The sequence below is a fragment of the Telopea speciosissima genome, chromosome 2 (genome assembly GCF_018873765.1).
Source record: "Telopea speciosissima isolate NSW1024214 ecotype Mountain lineage chromosome 2, Tspe_v1, whole genome shotgun sequence".
Lineage (NCBI taxonomy): Eukaryota > Viridiplantae > Streptophyta > Magnoliopsida > Proteales > Proteaceae > Telopea > Telopea speciosissima.
Genome location: NC_057917.1, coordinates 69,733,881 through 69,746,694, shown reverse-complemented (window position 1 = coordinate 69,746,694; position 12,814 = coordinate 69,733,881). Strand labels below are relative to the sequence as shown.

The window sequence follows — 12,814 nt, the reverse complement described above, 5'->3', positions numbered from 1 at the left end:
AGAAAATTAAGTGATTTGGCAAAAAAATACCTAGGCTGGGATTTTGTTTGGGAGTTTTCCCCCTCTAACAAGAGAAACAGAAACTGAAATTTTGATCGAAACAGTGCTTTTATATGTACTGTTTTGTACCGAAACCAAGTTGAAAGTCGAAACTGAAATTTCGGCCAAAATGCCAAAATTTTTTTTGAAACCCTGCATTCCTACTGAGTCGCACCCAGTTTCACAACTGAAATATTTTGCAAAATCTTGGTGCTTTCAACCTAGATTTTGAACCATTGACAGACCCATTATTGAATACATCACATTGGCAAACACTTCCTAAAAGTGGTATGATCTTGACTGGTACCCCTTTTTCACCTGTATCTCATATTACGCCATAGATATACATCTTTTCAACCTTTTATGATTTGAATTATATGCTGCAATCTACCTCACAGATTCTTCTTTTTAACTCTCTCGTTCTCCACCTGCCTTTCATCAACTTCTCTCCCTCTAATTGTTGATTTCCCCCCACCGAGGCCTTACGCTTAGGGGGCCAAGGATTTCCAAATTTTCCCCGAAAGGGTATGGGAAAACTCTGTCGTGGCCTGTGGGGAGTTGGGATGGGTATAGTAGGTATTCGAAAAGAGAATGAAGAAAAGACCCCCTTTGAACTACCATTAATTCTGGGTAACTTTACTTAAATTATGTAGCCAGAGATTCTTACTCTTTTCTTACTAATTGGAGAATAAGGTTTCTAAAATTGCAAAATCATGAAACATGCTACCTAGATAATGAGATATCACCTGTATTGGGACATGGTGAAGTAATTTCTCCCGCTAAAAGGTCCCTGTTGATTATATATCCATTAGTTTCTACATCTTTTGTTTTAACAATTGTCTTTCTCTGATTTCTTGTGCTTTATTAGGACCATTTGTTGCTTTGAGCCAAACCATTGGTATATTTGCAAAGCACACATTTCTTAAGTCAAACTGAAGTATAGGTAGTTAACTTCAGCTGTTGGGTCATACTATTTGCTGACCAAATTACATAAACCAACTCCCCCTCCCCCCTCCCCCCCCCCCCCAAAAAAAAAAATAAAATAAATAATGACTTCCCTAGACCTTTTAAATATTAAGGTTGATTTTGATTTTTTTACTTGTTGTTCTGCAATTGTTGCCTCGGATCTCATCAATAGGCTTGGTTATGTGTCATTCTTTTATCTTTCCAATCTCTCCATTTTAAATAGTACTTTCATATATATATTTTTTAAACCAATTTAGTTCAAAATTTTGACTTCCTCATTTTCTTTCTACTTGCCAGATGTCCCAACATACAGGCTTGTGTTATATAATATGATGGCTTTTGCTGTTATTCCAACTGTAGCATTCAAGTAAGTGGTAGTACACCTTTGAATGGTCAAGTGAATATTTTAAAAATTTTTGTGTGTGGAGATTTGAATCTGTTATTCCCTTTTGGAGTGCTCTTGGCTGTAATAACAAATAACCATTTATGTTATTGATATTTGCGGCTTTTGAGTCCCCTTGGAGTACCCAATTTGGCACAAGGCTTCTGTATGGGAACATGGACTTGGTATACATTCTGTCATAGATTAGATGCATCTGAATGTATCTCTGCCATACTTGTTAAATGTAAATTGCAAATGATTAATTTTAAACTTGTGTGTACTATTTAACTGAGGAATTTCATAGCTGTTGTTCAGTAAGGTACACTGTACACTATTGCTTATCTTATTTCTTATTATGTTCCTTTCAGCGTATACAATGTCTATAAAGTCGTGCAAGCAAGAAGAGGAAGCATGCTTCTGGCATTGGCAATGGTAATACTGTTTCTGTTCAGTACTTCACTCCTGGTTTCTTGTTCACCTAAAAGATCTATCTTTTTCTTGCCAGCTTTAGCCTTTTACAGTATAAACTGTTTCTGTTCAATTCTTGACTCATGATTTCTTTTTCTCCTAAAAGATCTATCTTTTCTTGCTAGCTTTACCCTTTTGTAGTGCTTCTTGGAGGAGTTCTAGTGTGGTATATTCTAATACTTTTCAATCCCTTCTTGCTTTATGTTTGTTTTTGCTTTAAGAGGCATATCAGGCTGCATACAAAATTCTATTGGTTGATTCATTGTGCAGGGACTATTTGTCTCCTAATGATATTATTGGGAGCTATCCACATCTATTTGTGGTGGGAACTGGACTTGCATTTGGTTTTCTTGTGGTAAGATACCAGTGCATTTTATACACTTGCCCAATCTTTGATTTATTTTATCAGACCTTTTTGATTTGCATTTTTTTTTCTTCCAAACATTATATCTTGTGTCTGTAGTGCTAAAAGTCCTGTGATGTATGGGTGCCATAGTTGTCATGGTGCCAATGTGCTAGCCGGTGCGGTATCCAGGTTTCTATGTGGGAGCCATTATTGATGAAGCCATGATATATATATATATACATATATGTAGGGCCGAGGGAGTGTCTGAATGACACCCCTATAGGTGTATTTAGAACTCTTAAACCTTATAATTGTCCCTTATCTTATTCTCGAAAGTTCTTAAAGTTAAGGGTATAAAAGGGTTTTTCAAAACTAATTTGAAAGTGAGATATCATCATGTCATTATCAAAAGGTGTCATTGTCATGCACATTTTTCAAGTAGGCATGTGAATGATAATATTTACCCTCATTGGAAAAAACAAATGTATGTTATACCTGAAGGGCAAAAAAATAAGGTTATAAATTATTTGACACCTTCAGGGGTGTTAATAAGAAAATCCCATATATATATATATATATATATATATATATATATATATATATATATATATGATTTTATTGGGGGTGAGGGGGAGAAGAGATGTGAAGGAGGGATTTGATCCCAGTTCTGTGCTGTGACAAGAAATATACTTTGCCAGAAGGACTAGCAGGCAGTTTCAGCTTCTAAATTCAGTTATAAAGGGCATACCCAGTGCATGAGGCTCCCGCCACTGCGGGCTCTAGGGAGGATCATGATGTATGCAGCCTTACCTTTGTTTTCACAAATAGGCTGTTTCGAGACTCAAAACCCGTGACCACTTGGTCACAATGGAGCAACCCTTACCGTTGCACTAAGGCCCGCCCTCCTAAATTCAGTTATATTAGTAGGAATTGCAACCTGTCTTTTAGTCGCATGGGAGTACAGTGATGGGCAGATAATTTAGCTGGAATCAGGGGGCGACCCAAGTATTTGACCGGAAATTGCCCAATGGAGAAGCTAGTCGCCTGAGAGAATAATGCTTTGTTTACATAATAAACGCCACCCAAGAACAAAAGGGATTTCCCGTGTTGATGTGGAGACCTGATAAATTCTCAAAAGGCTGGAGACTAGACATGATTGTCTTAAGGGAGTTTAGGGAAGCTTTGATGAAAATCATAAGGTCATCAGCAAAAGCCAGGTGGGTGAGCTTGAGAGCCTTACACTTTGGGATTGGGGATATGAGCTGCTTGTCTGTGCAAAGCTTGAGGGTCCTAAAGAGGACTTCAAAGGCTAGGGTGAATAAGTAGGGGGATAAGAACCCACTCCAAGTAAACTCTACTCCTTTTCACTCCCACCACCTTCATGTCCCCAAGACCTCCCATCTTGTAAGAAATGTAAAAAACCCTTGTCTTCTTGCTCAACGGCCATCCCAACTGGCCTGAAGGCCTCTCCATTATCTCGTCCATCAACTCCCTTGGTTGGTTGGCTTGCGTGAGATGCCTTTGTCATCCTCACCCTCTCCTCCCCTTTCGTCATTCCTTGGCCCAGTTCCTTCCTCTCCTCCTTACTCCTCTTCTCCCCCACCGTGGGACTCCCTGTTTGGCCCTGCCCCTCAACATTTGAGAGAAGGTCTTTCCCTTCATTACGTAGCTCCTTCTGTGGAAGGAAGCTCTAAAATTGCTCTTTGCCCTTCTGGTTTACTCGATGATAAAGTCAAGCTCTAGGGCAACTGTCTGGTTGGACATTTCTTGGGTTCCAGACCCCCTTTTCACATCGTTAAGCTTTCACTCTCCAATAGTGGAGAGCTCAAGGGAATCTTAAATTCTTGCTTCTGGATAATGGATTTTTTATCTTCAAGTTCTCTGATGAACTCGACAAGATCCGCACTCTAGAAGGTGGCTCCTAGCAGGTAGGGAAGAAGCCTATCTTTCTCAGCCAATGGCACCAGCAACTAAGGGTGTCAACTAGTACGGTTTTGGTAATACGGTACGGTACAAAAAATAGGTACTTAATACCGTTACCGTATTGTACCGTTTAGGAGTCCTATTTCCAATACCGTTACCATACCGCTACGTTACGGTTTCGGTATGGTATATAAACGGTATGAAATTCGGTTTTAACAAAACGATATTCAAAACGGTATGAAATTCGATTTTAGGCTTTTAGCTTTAGGCTTTTAGCCTTCAGATATTAGTATTTAGTGTATCACCGTATGGTGTATGCTCTTTTATTTTTCATTTTTACATGTTTACGCCCTAAAACGGTACGGTTACGGTACAAATTCGGTAAAATAGTATGGTTTTGGTACATACCGACAGTATGACCGTAAAAACCGTTACTGTACCGTACCGTGGTCAATATCGTTTGACCATACCGTACCGTACCGTTTTTGCAAAGGTGCGGTTTGGTACGGTTTTACGCGGGCGGTTTCGGTTCCAGATTGACACCCTTACCGGCAACTACAACTCCGCAATGTTGATTTGTCCTCCACCCTCCTCTGGATTTCTCTCCCTGGGCTTCCTCTCCACTTCTGGTGCACGGAGGGACTCAACACTGTTGGTACAGTTGTTGGTACTCCCCTTTTCTCTGATATAAGAACCATGAGGAAAGACCGTTTGGCTTACGCCAGAATCTGCGTTGAAGTTTCCGCTAGTGATCCCTTGCCCTTCTTCATCAAGGTGAACAATGGAGACTCATTCGCCTTTTAACATCCATTACAACTGGCGCCCTCCGCATTGTCTGGTCTGCAAGAAGTTCAGCCACAATTCAAATCTCTGCTCTCCAAAAAATGACTCTGGAGCCCTAGAAGAGACCCCAGTTTCTGCTGAAGCTGCCTGCGACAACCACACCATCTATGACAACCTTCGTCGTAGGAGCCCTTCAACTTGCAGAGGCCGAACTCGAACCCGGTGACACCGAAATCACCATCGTATGAGTTTTCAGGCTACTGGAGCTCCTAGCGGTCTCTCCTCTGGTCACATTGACCTACTGATGGTCCATCATCCTGCTATAACCTTGGGTCACAACCGATTTGCAGCCCTGGCCTCTGACGAAGTGGATTCTCAAGATCTCAACATTGTCCTCGAGGATACCCCTGCAGCCAATCTTGAAAAGGAGTCCTTTGCGATGAGATCGCCTTCTCTGGCAAATGATCTCCCCCTGCCCCAACAGTCTGAGTCTCCTCTGCAATCTGGGAACCCTTCCCCTCTCCTTGATGTCTCTCCTCCCAAAAACTACCCTCTATCGTGTTCTCCCAGGCCTATACCTTTGAGCCTAGGGATTACCCCCTTCCTCAAAGGGCAAGTCAGATCTTTTTTAGTTCCTCGATCCCTTAATGTTCCCCCTGGGGTGGGCTCTCCTGTGGTCCCTACTCCCCCTTTGGCCATTCTCTCTCCGGCCCAGCCTATCACCTGCTTACCTTTGGTTGATCTTGCTGGTCTTAATGGGCCAGCCCCTTCTACCCATTCGACCCATTGCTCTAACCCGTGCGTTCTAGCTAACCCCCGTTTGGACCTAAACTCCAACATTGGGTTGATCTCCTCTGCGCCCCAGTCCATTACCCCCCTGTCCCTTCGAGTTTTTTGCTGCCGTCATCCTAGCTCCCCTGCTTTTCCTAAGAACCGTCCCTACATTACCTATTCCTTGCCCTGCTCGGAGAGGACTTTGCCTCTAAGCTCGGATATCAGAGGTCATGCCCTCTAACGTGAGCCAATGGATCCTGGATAGTTTCCTTCACAATGGATGGTTTTGGTTGCTTTTAGTTCAGGCATCTGCCCTCTTTTAGTGCCCTGGTTATAGTCTGGGCTCTTCCCCTTTATTGTAAGTCTTTTCTCTGATTAGGCAGGGCTTTCTTTTTGGTTTGTGCTTGTATCTCCCTCCCCCTTTCTCTCTTTTGGTTAATGAATTTTATTCATAAAAAAAAAGTAGGGGGATAAGGGGATCCCTGTCGAATTCCTGCCAATGAGGGAAAGTAGCCAGCTGGACTGCTCTATACTTGGGTCGCAGTTTCTTATTTTTAGTTAGTCTTTTTCTGTCTTTTGGGGTGAGTAGAGGATAAAGAAGTGCGGTTTTGTTTTCTCTTTCCATTGACATCTTGGAGTTGTTGCCATTGGATTAATAGAAACAAAGCAAAGTAAAACAATGTTTTGATATTTTCCCCTCCCTTTTTGAATATTTCAGTCAACAAGAATGGGCAGTCGTTGTAGCTTTTATGCATTGTATGTACTTTATTTGTATGTTCTGTTTGGTTTTTCTCTCCTCCCTCCATTTTTACAAGTGGTGGGATGGGGTGGAGAGCTGGGGAGGGAAGGGGTGCTGCAGGAAGGGTGGCTGCAAGGGTGTGCCGTAGGGAGCAGAGGTGGAATCACCCCAATGAAAGTGTATCAATGCCAATGCATCCTATCCATATCCAAGTCAGTGGAGGGGTGTCACGTCGATATATCGACATGTTGAGCATGTCGACCATGTTTTATTTTTTATTTTTTCTATTTTTAATGTCATTTAGTATGCTATAGTATATATCCTATAACATCAAAAATCAGCATGAAAGTGTACTACTAATATACTATGGTTTAATTCATGAAAGTGTAATATCCATTAGTGTACATGAAAGTATGAAAACATAGATTAGCCTATCAAATAACTGTGTATGTGTGCCTGTGTGCCTGTGTGCAAGGTAAGAAGAAGAAAAAATATAAAAAAACACCATCTCTGTGACTGTGCAAGCCTGCAACTGCAAGGCAAGAAGAAGGGGAAAAAAAAAAACTGAGAGAACTACTGGCTGTAATAAATCCCTCCACCCCCCCCCCCATTCTGTCTCTCGACTCTCTCCCTGTCTCTGTGTGTGTAATTGTGTATGTGTGGCTGTGTGCAGGGCAAGAAGAAGATAAAAAAAAAACACCTTCTCTTTCTATGTGCAAGCCTGCAACTGCAAGGCAAGAAGAAGAAAAAAGTAAAAAAAAAAACTGAGAGGTCTGCGACTGTAAGCAAGCCTGCAACTACAAGGCAAGAAGAAGAAAAAAGGAAAAAAAAAACAAAAAAAACTGAGAGGTCTGTCACTGTGTGCAAACCTGCAACTGCAAGGTAAGAAGAAGAAGTTAAGAAGAAGAAGAAGAACTGACGGGGAAAGTTACCGGAAGTGAAGAAGACGAAGAAGTGAGAAGAACTGAAGAAGAAGGATCGAGTCGCACTCGCCGGAGGACTGGGAGGAGATTGGAGAAGAAGAAGAAGAACCAAATAAATAAAAAATAAAAAATTACTTACCTGGAGGTTGCCGGAGGGGTTCGAACTTGCCAAGAGTTGCAGACTTGCAGCTTCAGTTCTTCTTCTTCTTCTTCTTCTCACTTCTTCGTCTTCTTGACTCCTTTAGTCTCCAAACGTCTCACGAAGTCTCTCTTCTGTCTTGACAAACTTTGCGATTTCTAAAATCCCCAAATTTCAATTCCAATTAGGGATTTAGGGAATACTACTAAAGTGTACTGTTTAATCTTTAATGGTTTTAATTTTTAATGTTAATGTGACCAATACAAATGAAGGAAAAAGCATTTAAGCTTTTAAAAAAAAAAAATTTAAAACCTGAGTTTTTTACACTTATATCGACCGATATGCCCATATATCGTGATATGGCGTCCATGGCGACGCCATGTATGCCATATCGGGCGATATTTATACATGAGCCATGTCGAAGGTCGATATGCCAGTTTCTCCAGCGCCAGGATGCCATGGCGGCACCATGACAACTATGATCCTATCTACACAACTAAAATTATTAATGTGTAATTACTCATATTATAGTGTTGTCCACAAGCATTTCTCTATCTTTCTCCCTCTGTTTTTCAGTTTATTTTTCGCAAAGCACCATTTTGTTACTCTTTGCCCTTTTTTATGTTGTTCTGCCTCTTTTTTTTTTTTGTTTAAATAATTTCATGTTATGTACAAACCAAGACAGTTTGTAGAAATCCCGTTTCAGTCACCAGTGGCAAGCCATTATTTCTGTTCAGGCTGACTTGCATGGTGGAGTAACCCTCTAAGGGCCTAACTCCAAGGTTTCCACTCTAACCACTGGCTACTGGGAGACCATACTTCACCTATACAAGCATTAATAATATATGATGGCAAATTGAAGTGCCCTCCTTTACGCTTATCTAAAACGAACTATATGTTACATAATTCAGACTCACCAATATGCAAACAGTAACTGTATCTATTTGATTAAAAAAAGATAAACTTGTATAGCATGCGTATTGATGGACCTTTTAGTTAGCATTTGGTGTTACTAGGTCGTCTTCCTTTTCATTTTACAGTCTGAGATGAAAACTCATGTTTTGGCAGGGAAGAACGGTTCTGGCTCACTTGTGCGATGAACCCAAGGGCTTAAAAACTGGAATGTGCATGGTATGTTGCTTTTCTTGGTGCATGTAACTCTGATTCATGAATATGTTTTGCATAGTAAATTCTGTCCAATTTCTTGGGTTGTTTTTTCGTGGGCTCTCATCCTGCTGACCTGGATTATTACCACATTACTGGCTTTGTTAAGTTGGGAAAGTCTGGGGCATGCACATTATAGATATGGATGCAGAGCCCATCTTCACCATCGGACAACTAACCACCGACCAAGTTGCCTGCTCAAAAATATATTGGTGGCTTCTGCAGGCCTGTCTGTTACTGATTGTGCTTTCTGCTCTTCTTTTTCTGTACTGTTACACGTTTCAGTTAGGTTTTTTAGGATAATCTTTTGTATTTTCCAAATCCCATTCTCTTGAAATTTCTGATAATGAAATATGAGGAGTTTTTTGTAGTTTTCTGTTTCCCTTGATTCCAACAAATTGTTTTGAATTTGTAAGCTGAAACTTTGAGGTGATTTTTGTAAGGTGATTATCTATTTACATTTTTCCTCTGTATTAAGTTATCCGAGTCTTTTATTAAACTAGTTATACGAATCTTTTTTCTTTTCTTGTCTTTTGCAATATTCCTGAATTTATAGTCTAGATTTCTAGCAAGAGTGCCCAGTGTAATGAAATCTGCATTTTAATTTGAGCAGTCACTGTTGTATCTTCCATTTGCCATTGCAAATGCACTCACTGCCAGGATCAATGATGGGTATGTGATAATATTATTCCTATCATCGTGTGTTTAATTAATGGACCTGTTGTTCCAGCTATATCTAATGGTTGACACGTTTCCAACTTAAAAGCTCTTTCTGTTTCCCCTGTGTGCAGAGTTCCTTTAGTTGATGAGAGCTGGGTTATTCTTGGTTACTGTATATTCACAGGTAAAATGTTGCACGTGATAGTTTTGTGCATTTGCAGCAATAGCAGTCTTTCTTTCAGAACAAAAGCTACTTCTATGCTCATTTCATTTGATTAGCTATTTCTTGGTCTCACATTTGTGTCTATCTTTGTTTATTTGACAATCTTCTATGCTCAGTTCAGTTCATTTGCTGAGAATTTCTGAGTCTCTCATTTTTGTGTCTGTCTCCGTTTGTCTGACAGTTACAGAAAGAATTATCTGAACGGATTTTGTTGCTTGGATGCATTTAATGTGGTTACGTGTGGCTTTTAATATTCTCTGCACATGTTATACCAGTACTTTTCATTTTAGTGGTCTGGAGTACCAATTATTATCATGTTTATATATTTTGTTGCTTAAGTTTCTTTTTTCTTTTGAATCAGTGACACTCTACTTGCACTTTGCCACGTCTGTCACTCATGAAATCACCTCTGCTCTAGGAATCTACTGTTTCAGGTGAGTGTGCTCCTTTATGTATCCTGTTAAAGAAATTATCTGGCATATTCAAACCTAATAGATTACCAATGATGTTAACTCCTTGAAGTGGGAGCTTTTAAGTTGGAAAATTCTGTATGCTGACATGACAGACTTGGATTCAAAGTTCATTTCACTCTATAATGCATTATTCTATTGGCACACGAAGAAAATTTGGAAATAATGATGTTAGCTCTATCCCAGTGACCTGGCTAAAAACTTTTAAAAGAATTCTTAAATATGTGTATATAACAATCGCGGGCCACTTGTCAGAAAAACAAAAGAAATATGGCTTGATAAATTTTCCAACTTGTCAAAAAACATGTATTAGTAATGTGCCTTGGCAGCATGATGGCCTGTTTTGACGGAGATGCATGGGTGCATGTGTGTATGGTGGTTTATTTTTCCAAAAGCAGGGTTGCAGCACAGCACTGCTGTTTTTAGAATGCAAACCTACTTGTTAATAGATATTTCTGATCTCTGGACTAATTCCAAAATTTTGGCCAAAATAAATACTTTTCCCCTTTTAATTAAGGGAAAATCTGTTTGTAACCAAGATGGCTAAAGTGACTGTTGTAACCATATTTTCTTTTCTTTCTTACCCTTGCTATATCTGTCACTCTTTCTAGGGTGGGATTTTTCTCTTTTGTAATTTCATCGTCTCCTCCCTCTCCCTCTCCCTATCCTCGGTCGAACTGCGAACGCCTTTCTTCTTCATTGCTTGCTCTCTGCTTTCACCATCTTTCAAGCGTCGAAGCTCAATAATGGCGGGCGATTCCATGAGGAAGTAGAATTTCTCACTCTCACCTTCTGTTTCTTCCCTTTGGACGAATTTTTTGGATTTGACATTTGTATTTCTTGCAGAACTTTCTTTGTCTACTGTCTAGTTTGAAGCTTTATGATCTTTGCCGAGAGGCTTATTTCCTCTACCAATGGTGCCAGTGCCCTCAATTGGATGGGACAAGGAATCTTGCATATTGCATTACCATATTCCTCACCTTCCTCACACCGAATGGTACCAGTTTTAGAGATTTCTTCCTCATTTGTTTCATACAACTCCTGCCTTCATAGCTTCTCCTTTGGGTTTTTTGTTACTGTCCGGCTCCTGCGATTGCTTCATCTGCATGTCAATCACGTTTTGAAAATGGGGTGAATTTGAATGGGATACTGTCCTTGGAAGACTCGTTCCGGTTAACAGAACACCTTCATCCGTCCTTGATCCTTTGTCACAATCAGAATAGCAAAATCAAAATCCGTTGCATAATATTGGTTTCTTTCTTCCATAGTTGTTTCTGCTCAGAGGCGGCAGCTCTCTCTCTCTCTCGTCTTGCAATGCCGTTGTCCAGGAACAGTCAACTAGGTCGCACGACTCTGGTAATAGTGTAGCAGCGGCGGCAGAGCAATCCTCCAGAGGATTTGGCATCAGGGAAGAGGATTTTAGTACGGTAGGAATCGCCATGAATGTTGGAAACGACCATGGTGGTCGGAGGCTCCCTCTTGTTGGGTCCTACGGTAGTGTTGGATTATTTTATGAAACTACATTTTTAAACCCTCCATTCTAGTGCCACGTCATTGCAGAAGGGGCAAAAAGAAAACTCCGGTTACAAATTCTGTTTGTAATCCTCTCTGTTACAAGCAGATGAACCCTTTAATTAAAGCATATTGATTATTTTCCAATTCTATTTTCATATCCACCCAACTCTGATTTATGTTTTCTTACATTGATAAGTTTTTGCCCTTTTAAATTAAGCATATTGATTATTTTCCCATGGTACTTTCATGTCAACGCAACACTGATTTATGTTTCTTACATAGACAAGTTTTGTACATTGTAATATTCCTTCTATAAAAGTATTTTGTGGTGGGAAGAAATTTACTTTTCTAATTAACAAAACCATCATTTTCTTGTAGTATGTTGTACTTTAATTCATTATTCATATGCGTTTTATTGGGTTATATAAAAATAACCTAAACTTAAATAAAAGTTAGGAAAATCCTAAATCTTGACCTCAAATTTTAGTTTTTCATAACTTTCAATTATTCAAACATTCTCAAATGTTGATTTTATCCGAAGTCTTGGAGCTTTTGAAAATTTGGATACTGGATGCTAAGATCAATCATAACGATTATCCCTTGGCACAAATATTCTAGAAATTTGCCTAAGTCTATCTGTTTCTTACTATTCCTATACTATAAATGACAGGATAACAAGGAAAGAAGCTTAAGTGCAGCCTATATGTCTTTGAGGGGCATGTTTCTTGCCACATACATGTACCATATAGGTGGCGGTTTGATTTGGCAAAATCTGGAAAGGCTTCTATTTTTCCTCACGTTACAGCTCACTGATTTTGATTATCATATTCTGGTTTATTGTACAAACTCCCTCAGCTTAATATGCTCATATTCGGTCAACAACTAGAGGTAATGTATATTTGGGTGTTCCTCGTACATTTCTCCAGTTGGGGATCAATCCCATTCTCCCAATGTTGCTCAGCAAATTTAATTTCATCCGAGTGTGGCTGATGGTGGAATTTTAACAGAATTCAGTGCACAAGTTCCAGTTCAGTAAATCCTGTTGTTGTTACTGATTATCTTTTTCCTGTTCGAAGTATAAATTCACTTGAGGTTAACTGTGTTCCTGATATTAGAATTTTTATGTTCCTGTTATTAAGATTTTGTCGGTACTCTTTTTATTTTTAAATGTAATGAAGAAATTGCATGTTGAACTGAGGAATTAATGAGTGTTGTGGTACAAATTTCTAGCATTTCAAGTAGACATTTTGGTTGTTTACTATCGATACCCATGGCCTGCCAAAAAAAGGGGGGGGGGATT

The 12,814-nt window shown here is 39.7% G+C and overlaps 1 protein-coding gene across 3 annotated transcripts in view; it reads left to right on the top strand.

Moving 5' to 3' along the window:
* Positions 1–12,551, top strand: part of LOC122650303 (choline/ethanolaminephosphotransferase 1) — a 44,394-nt gene extending 31,843 nt beyond the window's left edge. For all 3 annotated transcript variants that reach the window (XM_043843692.1, XM_043843693.1, XM_043843691.1), the window contains exons 11-19: positions 1,303–1,372; positions 1,756–1,819; positions 1,981–2,021; positions 2,126–2,210; positions 8,551–8,613; positions 9,260–9,318; positions 9,438–9,490; positions 9,891–9,963; positions 12,185–12,551. In XM_043843692.1, coding sequence (XP_043699627.1) covers positions 1,303–1,372; positions 1,756–1,819; positions 1,981–2,021; positions 2,126–2,210; positions 8,551–8,613; positions 9,260–9,318; positions 9,438–9,490; positions 9,891–9,963; positions 12,185–12,206 — 530 coding nt within the window. In that variant the 3' untranslated portion in view covers positions 12,207–12,551. The remainder of the gene's footprint in view (positions 1–1,302; positions 1,373–1,755; positions 1,820–1,980; positions 2,022–2,125; positions 2,211–8,550; positions 8,614–9,259; positions 9,319–9,437; positions 9,491–9,890; positions 9,964–12,184) is intronic.
* The last annotated feature ends 263 nt before the right edge of the window (positions 12,552–12,814 follow it).